A 13,403-nucleotide genomic window follows, 5' to 3' on the forward strand; every position below is an offset into this window, starting at 1 on the left:
ATCTCAGAAAGGGGAGCCGTATGTTAAGACAGAATAATCAAGACTCACCATTTCTCTAAGCAGTTTCAAGCATTCCTCCCGGTAACTATGGAATCTGTGACTGATCCATTCACATATACTGCCAAATAGCATGCTGCACACCATGAAATTCTGATTCTATCTTGATGATATCTGTAAAATGCTCTGTTAATGGCGTTAATTGTATTAATTTTTTAATGATTTGATCATAATCATAATAATGTATATTAGTGGACAATAGTTTACTTAATTGTGTCATATTCTTACCAGTCTGTAATAAGAATACTATATGTTTCATATACAACACAATATATTCTTACTGAACCTCAGCTAGTCTGATTTTCTTTAGGTATGCATATTCATGACGAAACTGTGGGCTTGGCTTCACGAAAACGTACCTGTCTGATGCACGGAAGGGACAGGAAATGTCTTACATGTTAATCGTGAAAGAGAAACCGAAAGCGTTGAAGATCCCACAGTAAGTGAGAAATCAATCATTGAAATAATTGTGTAAATATCATGAAAACATAACTTTATATTTGTTTAAACGTAACAATAAAACAATTCGCTATTCCAGCTGGATGCATAAGATACAATACACTGTTGTTTTAATGGTTTGATATTTGCGCAGTGTGTTTCGTGAATTTACTTCTATCTTAACTCCAAGTTTTAATGACATTAATTCTACCCTAATGTCAGCCTCTCGTTCTACTGAGCATGATCGTTAGATTTTTTTCTTCAGAAATAAATCTCATTCATGCTTCATTTAAAAAATGTTCAAGGAGGTCCAGTAATGTCAATTCCCACCTCTACCGCATGCAATATGTATACTGTTATCCATATTATGAAGCAGGCTACAATGCGGTCATTAATGCTTCACTGGAATTACTTTCGGGCATGTGAAATGGGCCTAGGGTAATATGCAGACTAAAGAATGTGGCCTGTATGTTGTCACGATCAAAAAGTGGGCTAAAATAATTTTATTGTGTATTAAATATCCATGACCCCTCTTGGTGGGATGGAAGTCTCTAAGACATTTCTGTGTGGGTCTATGCTGCTGAAACTTCCCTAAATCAGAACTTTATATTTCTATGAAATTTATATATGGGTTTGGGTAGCAACGCATTTTACATGTGCTTAATACGTAGAAGAAAAATCTCTGTCTTGGAAAAATATTATCTTGATAAAGTTAACGATCTCAGTAAAACGGATTTTAAACAATATAACATTGAATTAATCTATTCCTCATACTGAGATGTGTGTAGATCTAATCATGACTTACAATACCCTGTAAGTCTTGGTGTTTGCTTGCTGGTAACATTTTATTGATCCCTAAATGGGCAAACTGATTATGTCAGGAAGAATGAGAAGTCATCTCTGTCATCACCAACAACAGCAACAAAACAACAAGAATAAAAATAAAAATAGCTGCAAATACAAGAAAATACTAACAGTATGTTACAGTTAATAGGCAATTAATACAAAACACAGCGCATGTTTTGTATAATAGTCGAGTAGTGGCACATTTTAATTTGTTTCCTGGGGTCAGGTTGCGTAAACGTTACGCAATATGAACGGATAAGCTTGAACAATGCCCACAATGCACCTGGTGTCAGCTGAGACGCTTTAGGACTAAACACGGCTTGTTTGCTACTTAACGGTAGCTGAAGGCTGGTCGAGAAGGTTGGAAGATAAACCCCTTTCATAATTTTAGATTCACGTTCCACCGACCTTTGAGAGACAGACAATATTCTAATGGTAAGTCGCTCGACTACAACGTTAAGATAGCTAGCTACACTGCCGCATTAGTGCATCTTAGCTAGCTAGGTTAGCTTACAGTTTGTTTTTGTGGCGAAGAGCGTTTACTGTTGTAAGCAAACTTTCAGCCTACTCGAATTAATATTTGAAGATGTCAGCAGACTCACGTTAGGTAGATTGCAGATTGTTTTGTTCAGAGAACAATGCATTGTTCGCTGACCAACCTAACTAGCTAAATTAACAGAAAGCAAATAGCAGTTGAGTATTCACATAATTGTCGGAATGCGTAATAGCTATACTTTGTAATGGGTTGTACTTAAAGCAGTATCTGGTTAGATTAGTTAAATTAGCTAGGTTAACTAGCAAAACTGAATAAAAATATTAATGCTTTCAAATATGACGCTTAAATATCCGTTTTGTAAAACCAGTGGCGTGATCTCGGTCACTCGGTTGTTGTATGAAAACGCAATTCAAATGCGTAAATGGAGCTAGACATTTTAACTTTGCAGCAGTCGTGTCGTCGTCTTGTTTTCAAGACTGACCGGCACCTTTTGATCGAAGTCATACAACTAACATGTCAGTACATCTGAGGCAAGGTGTGACATCCCCTTTCTGATATATCTGGAACATCCTACTGCGTAGCATATCGTAAAGTTCGTAAACATGTCGACATTTGCAATTGCAGTTTATTGGCATTTTCTGCAATGATAATTGAGACACTTGGAGAGGAAGCTACAAAGAGAAATGGTCTTTTTTGCGGAAACTTAATTAATAAATAGAGTGAGCTCCGAGAATGACTTCCTTTTCTTAAGAAAAACTACCCTCTATCTTTGCTCTTTCTAATGTTTTTTTGTTTTTTGTTTTTTTTCCTCAGACTGTGAACTGTGGTGAGGTTAAGTACAGGGCTTCGCTACTCTTGAGAAATTTAGGTAAAATCGGGGATATTTATTTTTGCAGTGTGTCAAGTGGGAGTAAGGTAAACTTAAGAAGCCATGCTCGCCACCCAGACTACTGACTGCATTCCAGAGGTTAAAAATGGCAAACAGGTTAGTAATCTAAGATCCCTCTGTAGAGAGATGCCTGCCATTGTGTTCTTTTCCATCTTCCAAACCTGTTGGACATTGTAATGTGATGCCAATCTTTTGGCCTTTATATCCTAATCAGTTACAGCTGCGCTTTAGCATGGAGCTTTTCTTTTGATTCACAATAAGAATGCACCATTTGCCACAGTAATCTGCTGGCTCCGTGTCTCAAAGTCAGAGGTTAGGCACAGTGAGACAGATTGGAGGTAAAAAGGATTCACATATGCTATTTTGTCTAAGCTATGTAACATGCCATGATTCAGTGGTTCAATTACTGAATGTATTTTCACTAAAATGCCCAGACATTGTAGGGTGGAATGTAGTGCTAGGCTCATTTATGAAACTTTGTTTGCATTTTGTTGTATGTACTTCATTCTAATATACTAGAACCGATGCAAAACCATGTTTTATTAGCATTAACTGTTAGTCTTTCATGCTACAGTTGCCCCCTGTTTCTGCTGTAATGCTGAATGGTGTAATACACCCATAGTCATAAATTTGAGAACACCAATTACCTATTCTCTGGATGGGGATATTTAACAGTAAAAGAAATGCAGAGTAATAGCCTATTACAATTGAGCCATGTAAAAGCTCGCATTTTCATTTAAGTTGTGTTGTCTTTGTGGTGAGGCAGGTGGCTTTTAGTCAACTCAGGCCATGTTCCCATGCAGTCAGCTGACATCAGATGACTCAGTTGGCTTTGTAGGTATGGCTCATGCCCACGTGTCCTGCTGCAAAAGTTAGTCTGTTAGTTTCCACCCTGTACTCCTACCCTCGGTGAACCAAGGACAGAGGTGTAATGGGCACTGTCAGATGGACAGTCGCATGTCCCGCGCCCAGTCAGCTGGGTCCGCAAAATAATGCGGCAACAACTGGAGATTGTTGAATGTTCTTAGATCTGGTCTGTAAGGTTACCAGGATTTGATCCCCGATTTATGATGGCAAGACTCACACAACACAGCTTAAATGTAGTGTTGATCCAAAACACAGGTGTGTAAATGACTGTCCAAGTAGGCTAAACATTGCTGATCTACTGAAAGGTAAAGCTATTATCCTATACCTTTCTGGTTAAGTCCCTGTTCTGACATGATTTGACCTCTGGCTTACCTGTGCTTTGGACTGTGTCTGAGGAAAAATGCTGAACAGGTGCAAACAGCGTGCATGTGCCACTGTGTCCTTCCAATACCTTTGCTCTTTCTCCTCTTCAGAACATCAAGGAGAAACTAGCCCAAACCCTAAAAGCCCTACAGAAACGCTACGTGGCCACAGACGTGCCTGTCACAAGTGAGGACTCGGATGCCAACCAGCTGTGCTGTGACCTGGAGGCCGTCTTCATCCACGGCCTGCGCAGCAAACACATCCGCGCTGACGCTGTTGGGGTGCGTGGCCGCAAGGGACCCCAACTCCCCCAGCCCACCTTCTGGAGTCTGCTCAAAACCGTCACCCACAGGCAGGTCAAAGATAGGCGGTGGCTCGGGTGTGCTCAGGTTAACACTTGCCTGGCAAGGTCCAATGAGATTGTGTACTTTGATTCTTTAGTGTTTCCATGTCTCGTTTTAAGCTGTAGCTTCTCAGTGCCTTGGTGTTAGGATAGTCAGGATTGTTGTTTTAATGCTTTTGGTGGACAAAATTGATGATGGTTAGATGATGACCTCTCAGGGTGTCTGTTCATCTATACTCAATTGGAGACAGAAAAAAGAGGCTTGTGACGAGCAGTAGGATTACTTAAGTCATGTGGTTTGGTAAGCCGGTCAGGTGACACAGCTTTGCTCACTTCAGCCTGTTTGACAGCTTTCATCCTTCAGGGTCTTTTAAGAACAATGCTTACATTCTTGATTCATGTCCCTTTTTTTTACCTTTTTATAACATGGAAGTTAATTGCTTCTATTGATTTATTTGGTAAAACAAGGGTCAAGTTCTGTTGGTGTTTAGTTTTTTTTTATTCAGCTTGGTCACAACTTGTTTTATGAGAACTGAAAAACAGAACATTGTGTTACAAACACCGCAGTTTGCAGTGGTGACCTTAACGCACTCTTTCTTCAGAGATGTGATTCTGGAGCTAGAGGGCCTGAGCTTCATCAGCTCAGATGTGGGCCGGTGCCGGGCGTGGGTGCGTCTTGCACTGAATGACGGGCTGCTGGAGTGCTACCTGGCCTCACTCCTCCGTGAGGTTTCCGAACTGGATGGCCACTACCAGCCCGGCGCGCTGCTTCTGGACCCTGAGGAGCGAGAGGTGCTTCTCAGCCTCCTGCAGGGCCTCACCTCACTCTCCTTCCAGCTCTCATACAAGTCAGCCGTGTTGAATGAGTGGACAGTCACTCCGCTGGCACTCGCTGGCCTGTGCCCAGTGGCGAATGACAACGACCCACGGCCCACTGCTGTGCGCCGGAGATCCTGGGATGCGATATCACAGTCATCTGTTGGCTCGGATGGGGTTGTCGAGGTGCTGGGAAGGGTGCCGAACGGTGCGTGTGGAGCCAGGTCTTCCCTGACGGCCTCTGACCTGAGCCTGGACACGGCAGGCTCATCGTTGCTGTCCTCCAGTCTTGGCTCTGATGGGCAGCCTCTGCCAGACAGGGAGAGCTTGACCGGGCATGAGGGAGAGCTCAGCCACAGCGAGCGTGACAAGAGCATGATAATCGGGTGAGTTGCTGTGCCAAGAACAGACAAGGTAAAGAAGGCTGTGCTGCTGACTTGATTTACTTTTTTTACTCCTAGAAATTCTACATTGTCGATGACGTTAATATGTAAATATGACTGTTTTTGTTGCAGAGATGGTAGTTCCTCCAGCCAGAAAATGACCAAGGAAGATGTGAGCAGCCCTTCTCCAGAGAGCATGGTTGAGTCTACCACCCACAGCAGCAGTGATGAAGACTCGCCAAAGCCCTCCTCATCTGACAAACAGGAGGAACCCAACTCACTTGCACACTCACCAGACACATCTGTCCAAAATGCACAAGCAGCACCCCCATCTGGCTTGGAGGGAAAGATGCATAGCGAGGCTGCCACGGAGCCTAACGCTGCCATTGTAACTTTGGGTCCAGTGAAAACATCTCTAACGATTGTTCCAGAGGAGAACTGTAAGAAAAAGGACTCTCCTGGCACTGTCTGTTTACCTACTCCTGCTCTGACCTCTGGATTGGCCTCTGACCCAGTGCCCTGTGACACTCCCTGTCCACTCACCTCTGGCCTGGTAGAAGATTCCAGGCATGTGCCTGTCCAACGCTCTTGTGTTCTGAGCAAGAAAACCTCTTCAGGCTCCCTTTATTGCTCCCAAGTAAGTTTCCTGGGTCTACTCTTTCATAGCATTCCAGCATTCCTGTATTATCAAGGATGAGCATTGTTGTGCAGATGTTTCTTGTCAAATGGTGCTTGCATGCTTGAGAGCTTATCTGTTCCTCAGACATCCCCGTCTTGGATCTCTGAAGAAGACTTCTATAAACCGGATCCATACGGGAGTGGGGATTCTGAAGGGCCAGAGACTTCCGACATCACCCTGATGAATGGCACAGTGTCTACTGATCCTGAACTAGTGTCTCCACCCAGTGTGGTCCACCGGAGACAGATTGGTATGAGACGTGGCAATGTTGCTCTTACGAAGCTTGCTGACTAATGTAGTTTTAAATTCCACAAATTGTTCCCAAGCCAAATTCTGACACTCTTAAAAAGCATAAGTGGTATATATATTTTTTGGCTTGCATAGTCCTAAGGCTCCCCGAGTCCACTCAAACTCCGGCTCTAATCTGAGCTATGGTCTTATTCTCCCACAGATCAGCAAAACCCATCTTATTTTCCTAGAAACAATTTTGTGTTGGTATTGGAATGATTCTTACAAGCTTAAAAATATTTGGAGCTCAAAGGCTGCTCTGACCAGTCTGATTAGTCGATGCTGGGAGTGATGCACATTGATTTGTAGCATGCCTGGACATAAGTCTTCCTATTCATCATTTAGAAGTTAATCAGTAATCATACCAATTGATGAAAAGAAGGAAAAGATGCCTTTTGCTCTGCATAGCCAGAACTAGGAACTGTATCTAGGAAAGGGAGCAACAGTGCCTTGTGACCTTTGGCTGTGGTCGTCATGTGTCACTGGGGAAGTGGCTTGTGCTGACGCCTCGGTCAGACCACATGCTCTTGTGAGCTGGTGTGGGCCATGGAAGGTTGTGGTGGTTGGAGCTTTACCTACGTTTGCATTTAAAATGGACCCATAAAAGTCTGGTTATTGGGAGCTGTTGCATGTGGCCACTTATTTCAGCTCAGCACTGAAATATTAATGGGCCTTGAGTTTTGCTTTAGGTACATAGAATAAGCTGCTCTGCTTAGTTATGGGTAGTTTAAAATGCATCCTAGTATATTGTCCCCCACATTGCTTCCTCAAACAACAATAACCAACACGCACCAATTTCTTCTTTCTGGCTCCCTCAGGACTGTCCAACCCTTTCCGAGGTCTGCTGAAGCTGGGCCAGTTGGAGCTGCGTGGAGCCATTGGGCTGTGGAGTAGCTACTACTGCGAGCTGTCGCCCTTTGAGCTTCGCCTCTACGCCGACGCAGATGAGCGCGTGTGCTACAAGAATTGCTCTCTGCTGCGCTGTGAGGATGTGCACCTCTCAGCCAGCGGCGAGGGCCGCTTCTGCCTCACCTTCTCAGGCAAGAGAACGCTGTATCTACGAGCGCCGTCATGTGGCGAGGCCGAGGACTGGGTGGATCGCATCCTGGAGGCCGTGAACAAGGCCCGGCCGATGGCCCGTGACGAGGTTCTCAAGTCCTCGGCTCTGGGTGATGAGCTGGGCACCCCCTCTCCCGCCTCAGCACCCTCCAGCCCTGAGCGGACGCCCGGAGAAACACCCCAGCCACCACAGACCGACTGGAGCCGGCCTGCCAACCCAGAGCCAGATGCTATTAAGGAGGCGGTCGTGTACGTCAGCCGGGAGGAACTCGGCTGGACGTCGCTGGTGCTGTCGCTCTCGCTGGAGGCGCTGCGGGCCTTTGCGGTGCGAGAGGGCCACAAGACACCCGCGTTCGTGCACCCCATCGAGACAGTGCGTGACGTGGTGCCTGATGCGGCTCTAGGAGGCCCCGCCTTCTTCAAGGTTCTGATGGCAAACGGGACGCTAACATTCAGAGCAGAGAGCGCAGAGGAAGCGTGCATCTGGAGGAGCCTCATCCGCGGAGTGCTCAGCTCCTACCTGGACACGGAGGAGGACGGGATGGGTGGAGACGTGGCCTACCCAGGCAGGGGGCAGGGAGGCAACGTAAACCGGCTGGTCCAGCACCGGCTGCAGGGAGAGGGGGTGCTGCTAGCTCACTTGACCACTGTCCCTGTGGAAAGAGGGTTGGACTCGCAGAACTTCAAGTGTGCAGGTGTGTCATGGACAGCTTGCATAGCATGCTAACATGAGCTAGTAACCACCAGTTGGTACCAGTTAGTGACTGAGAATAAAAAAAAAATAATAAGCAGTGTTACTAATTCGTACAAGATTACTTTGTGATGTGTTGGAAATTACTTGAATGTCCTTTTATGGTTTAAAAATGCAGATGGTTTGTTAGGCTTGAATAGTAATAGTAACTCATTTATGCTAAAAGTGCCTATAGTAACTAGTGGGATGTTTTGGGCATGCTGTTGTACTACCATTAGATAAATGGTGGTCTGAAACCTAAAGTGAGAGGTGTGTGTAGGATGTCCCAGGCAGATTGGTGTGTCTTTGGGCCAGGCCAAGCTGTGTGAGTTCTCAGGTCAGTACTACTGTGATACCTGTCACTACGGCGACACCAGCATTATTCCATCACGCATGGTGCACAACTGGGACCTCAATGCACACGAGGTGAGCACAGCTGATGTGCTTCAACACAAATTTATTCATACTCTCTATTTTTAGTTCTTAGTGTGTGTGTGTGTGTGTAGGTCTCCAGGCAGGCCCTGAAGCTATTGGCTGATATTGAACAGGAGCCTTTGCTGAATCTGGACATCTTAAACCCTGACCTGTTTAAACACACTGAAACCATGGCAACAGCCCATTGCCTCAGGCAGAGACTCCGCCTTCTCGGAGATTACCTGCTTATCTGCCGAAGTGGAATCAGAAAAAACATGGAGCCCAGGTACTTGTGTGCTTTAGGGTGTCTTGGATGCCATAACATTTATGGACTAATGCTTTCCTTTTTTTAAATTGGGTAATGAGTTTTAAATGTGCCATGACAAATCTTTAGTAGCTTTATTCACTGTAGGCTGGAAGTGAGAACATCTCTTGGAGTGCTGAGTTCTGCAATACAATGTGCAGAAAATTCTGACAATTCATGAAACTCGCACATTAGAGAAACTTTTTATAACCTATTGTTTCTCTTCAATGTTGAATATTTCAACAAAACTTGAACCTCATTGTACATGATGAGGTACTGATTAGGTGATCACTTGACCAAAACAAGCAGTGTGAAAGACTAGTGGGAGTATGCCAAAAAGTGAATATGAACTTTCTTTGCATTATTCAAGGTCTGTCTTTTGTTTTGTTTTTTTTAAGGCCAGTTGTCATTTTTCATCAAATAAATGCTTAAACTTTTTATTCCATAAACATTTCTCCCAAATTCCAAAAAAGGTTCATTTTTACCCATACACATACCTATAAATAGTTAAGATAGTGATACAGAATTTTCCAGTGGCCTCTTAATTTCTTCCAGAGCTATATATTAAGAATGCGAGAACTCTTCTCTTTTTGCATTCTAGTAGTCAGCCATATGGGGAATAAAAATCCGTGTGAGATTAGCTCTTATTCTCATTTAATATGCTTTTCCCACTTCCTTGTGTGCTTTGCTGATTTAATGTGTTATTACTTCAGATGGACTTAAGGGTTTCAAATGCATGACTGACAATTCTAAAGTACCTATTCACTATAGGCTGGAGCAAAGGACCTATCTTTTGGAGTCCAGTCATCTATATAGTGTAATGGACTTGCGGCAGGTGAGTGCTGTACTGTAAACTTGCTTTTTTTTCTGCTATTTAGAAAGGGTCAGACTCATGATCAAAAAAGCAGCTCACTGTTCCCCACAATCGCATCAGTTAAGAGAACAATTTAAGCATATGGTGATATCCTGAAAAACAATGATTTGATTCCCAAATTATACAGTATATTTTATTCAAACTTGTTTCTGCTCCCAACAATTTATTCCCACCCACTCGCTCACTCTACAGATAGTGGATGGCCATTACGCATCCTTCCTGCAGTATCTTATCCAGTTCTCGTCCAATCACGTGCATAACTGTGATCTTTGCACCCAGCGAGGCTTCATCTGCCAGATCTGCAACAGAGATGACATCATCTTTCCTTTTCAGTTTGACAGCACGTCCAGGTAATCCACCCGCATCCCAGGGAATGTCAAGTGAAGCTACAGTAATGCAACCTCACACGTGCATTAGATACATGAGGGGTGCCCTCACTTTTGCCTAGAACTAGGTATCTCCAGCTGCTGAGAGTTCCATCTTGAACTTCAAAGCAGAAGCAGTGAGACTTTTGCAGATTTGTGAAATTTCAGTTGTAAAGCTGACTGCCTGTGCAGCCACGATTACATAACTTCTATTTCATGCCCTCTCTCACTCTCTCAGGTGCAAAGTGTGCAAGACAGTGTTCCACTCCTCCTGCAAGGCTCAGAATCTTGCCTGTCCTCGTTGTGAGCGGCTGCAGAGATACCGGGACAGAGACTTGTATTAACGAGCCTTTTGTTCCTTTATGCTTTCCATACTTCCAACCTTAAACCATAACTGCTTGCAGGAGTGAGCTGTAGGTGCATTATGTCCCTCCAAGCCTCCTTGATGCACAGCCAGGCAAGATTCCTCTTTTGCAAGCAGTGATCATGAAGTCTTAATATATTTAAAATGTAGCCTTAAGTGCACTTATTTATATACATGTACAAGCATAAATGACTGTACACATACAGAATGTGTGTATTGCCAATCCGTGATGTTTTGTGGCGTGATTGAGGTCCAAGCTGTAACTTGCACTAACAGAGACCAGTATTGTCTCTGCTGACTGAGTTAATGGACATTTTATACTGGCTCTGCTTTTCTTGGCTTTCAACCATTTGACAGACCTTTTTGGTATCAGAATAGATGACCTTGACTGGATCCTGTTTTTGTTTGTTTACCGTTCTAGCAGTTTCATGCAGAGGTTATGAAGGCTTGGATTTAGATTGTCAATAGGTACTGCTCTGCATCCAGTTTAGGAAGCCGTTTTTAGTAAACCAGTGACATGATCTTTTTTTTTTTTTTGCCACGGAACAGACTCCCCCCCCCCCCCCAACACCTTTTTAATAGGTATTTTTGTGCTACTCTTCCTGTGTCAAAGGGAATGTTTTTATTAATACCTGTGTACAGACCAAACACTAGTTGTATAAGTGATTAAGGCATAATTTAATATGGCAGTAGTATAAATGATGAATCATCCTGAAACTTGCACATTAAAGTCTCCTTTTAGTTTTTGTTCATATTTCTGTTTAATGGTTAACACTTCATTTGAACATAAGTCTACAGTGTGCCAAAAATGTTAGAAGAATATTTTAAAATACTATTGTCTTTCTATTTGGTGGCATAATTGGCTAAACAGAGCTCTGACAAGGAAGTGCTCTGCAAGAACTTGGAGTAAAAATAATCAAATTGTAACCATGATGGGCAGCCTATTTGTGGTTAGTAAGGTGTGTGTAAAGTCTTAACCTAGGGTTACCCATTAGCTTTTCCATGTGCAACGTCATTTCTCATATAGAGAGCACTTCCTTTTCACACTTCCTTGTTTATTTGGTTGTCACTTGCACAAGGAACTGAATTCTGATGTGCTCCATCTTAAAAAAACAACAACAAAAAAAACTCCAAGAACACATCAGTATGTGTATGGGCAACTCTGCCATACATGGGTTTAGTGTGTCAGATCAAGTTTAAAAATGTTCAATTTGAAGATGTAAATGTTTGTCTTTTAGTAAAACAAGTCTTACGTTTTTGGCACACTAACGTTTTATTCTGTGTGTAATTAAAATATATAAAATTTCTTTTCCTACGTTAAGATTCTTTTCATCTTTTAAAACACGTTTCCACTCTAGCGACAGGACCTCGGGATGGTAAGGAGCAGTGGCGTCCAATAGCTAAATAAATGTATCTTGTACAGGCAGGAGCAGAAACAGTTCTGTGCCGCCTTTACATGTATGTGCACCAATAAAAGCGCTTCCATTTTTTTTGGGGTGGTGACAGGCCAAAATCCCTTGCTATGCATATACTAATTTTGGCTAAATTAAAGTGCTTAGATTTGTACTGGTTTTTTTTTAAATTTATATATATATATATATATATATATAACAAACTGGCTGTTGACATGATAAAAATTTAAAACTCACATATGTATTTTTTTCTCTCTCTCTCTAGTTAGATTGATTCAGTATTTCAGTGATATTTGGATATCTTGTTTAGCCTGATAGTTTTGATCACTCACAGAAAGCATGCCTTCGTAGGGTTGGGATCAGTTTGTTTCATGGTGGTATATGCTTTACCGTCCTTCAAGTGAGCTTTGGGGAGCGGTGTTTTTGCACGTTAGGCCTTCTACCTCCAGGCTGCTGTGTGATTGCAAGAAGTGATAACTCTCAGAGCTGAGTGTACACATTTTCAAGTGCTCTCAGATCGTTTTGCTACAAAAGACAAGAGTTTGGAGGAGCGTTGTAAGATTAAATGCACACATTCTTTTGATGAGTAGTCATTCTCCTCATTTTCGGTTGCAATGTCTTCCATTAAAACCCAGAACTGGTTCTTCCTGTTTCCTACCTTATGCCGTTTCTTTTTCGCCTTCTGTCTCGCGCTTCTACACATCCCATATATAGGCTGTATGTACTTGTCTTTCAGGTAATCGCAATTTGTTTGTATGCGGTAGTAACTTTCTTCCCTGTATATTTTACTTTAAGACTCAAGTAGGCACCGATTTGCTACTAATTAGTGAGCTGAACCTTTTTAGTAGGTCTGAAAATTTACGTTTACGGTCCTATTGTGTCCGAGCAGAGAATAATTACTGGAAGACATTTAACACCGTGATAAGCAGTGTCGCCAAACCCATATTCTAGGTTTATAGTTTGTACACTAGTATTTTACAGCCATCAGACTACAGATCTGGCTGCGGAGGCTGGTTAGAGGAAGCACCACGCGGAGTGTTCGCACCACTATTTCATGTTAAAATGGGCCAAAAAATGTCACTAGCCATTGTTGTCACACGCCGTCTTTACGTTTGTGTAGAGAAGACTGCAGAGAAGAGAATAACTTGCTGTTTCAGTCTTAAAAACAAACAAACAAACAAAAAATCCCTCATATATTCACCGCGTTTTTGGCAGCGTGCTAAAAGTGCCACTTATTAAGAAATGACTTTAGCGTTCTCTCATGATCTGTTTTGATCACTGCATTTCTAGTCCTCTCTTCGTTAGCCGTGTATGTGGAGCCGATTTTTGTGCGGGAGGAGGAAACGTTCATCTAGGTTAAAAAGCGCCAGCGCACAGGTGACACATTTCACTGTGCACATACAAGTCTAGCATCTC

At 43.0% G+C, this 13,403-nt stretch overlaps 1 protein-coding gene across 9 annotated transcripts; it reads left to right on the forward strand.

The window, feature by feature from the left end:
- Positions 1-1,618: 1,618 nt before the first annotated feature.
- plekhm1 (pleckstrin homology domain containing, family M (with RUN domain) member 1) lies at positions 1,619-12,065 on the forward strand. 9 transcript variants are annotated; one of them, XM_035533263.2, is made up of 12 exons: positions 1,619-1,776; positions 2,651-2,822; positions 4,067-4,308; positions 4,902-5,501; positions 5,631-6,135; positions 6,262-6,427; positions 7,284-8,219; positions 8,535-8,680; positions 8,761-8,954; positions 9,744-9,807; positions 10,039-10,196; positions 10,450-12,065. In XM_035533263.2, the coding sequence occupies exons 2-12, from the start codon at positions 2,769-2,771 to the stop codon at positions 10,553-10,555; spliced, it is 3,171 nt and encodes a 1,056-aa protein (XP_035389156.1). In that variant the 5' UTR covers positions 1,619-1,776; positions 2,651-2,768; the 3' UTR covers positions 10,556-12,065. The 9 variants fall into 9 exon arrangements, 7 of the variants coding, with proteins under 7 accessions (XP_035389156.1, XP_035389157.1, XP_081553450.1 ...); XM_035533264.2 differs by having other exon boundaries at positions 2,734-2,822; XM_081697323.1 differs by lacking the exon at positions 2,651-2,822 and having other exon boundaries at positions 1,620-1,776.
- Positions 12,066-13,403: the final 1,338 nt, after the last annotated feature.

This window comes from Electrophorus electricus, chromosome 15 (genome assembly GCF_041902795.1).
Source record: "Electrophorus electricus isolate QZ-2024a chromosome 15, ASM4190279v1, whole genome shotgun sequence".
Taxonomy (NCBI): Eukaryota; Metazoa; Chordata; class Actinopteri; order Gymnotiformes; family Gymnotidae; genus Electrophorus; species Electrophorus electricus.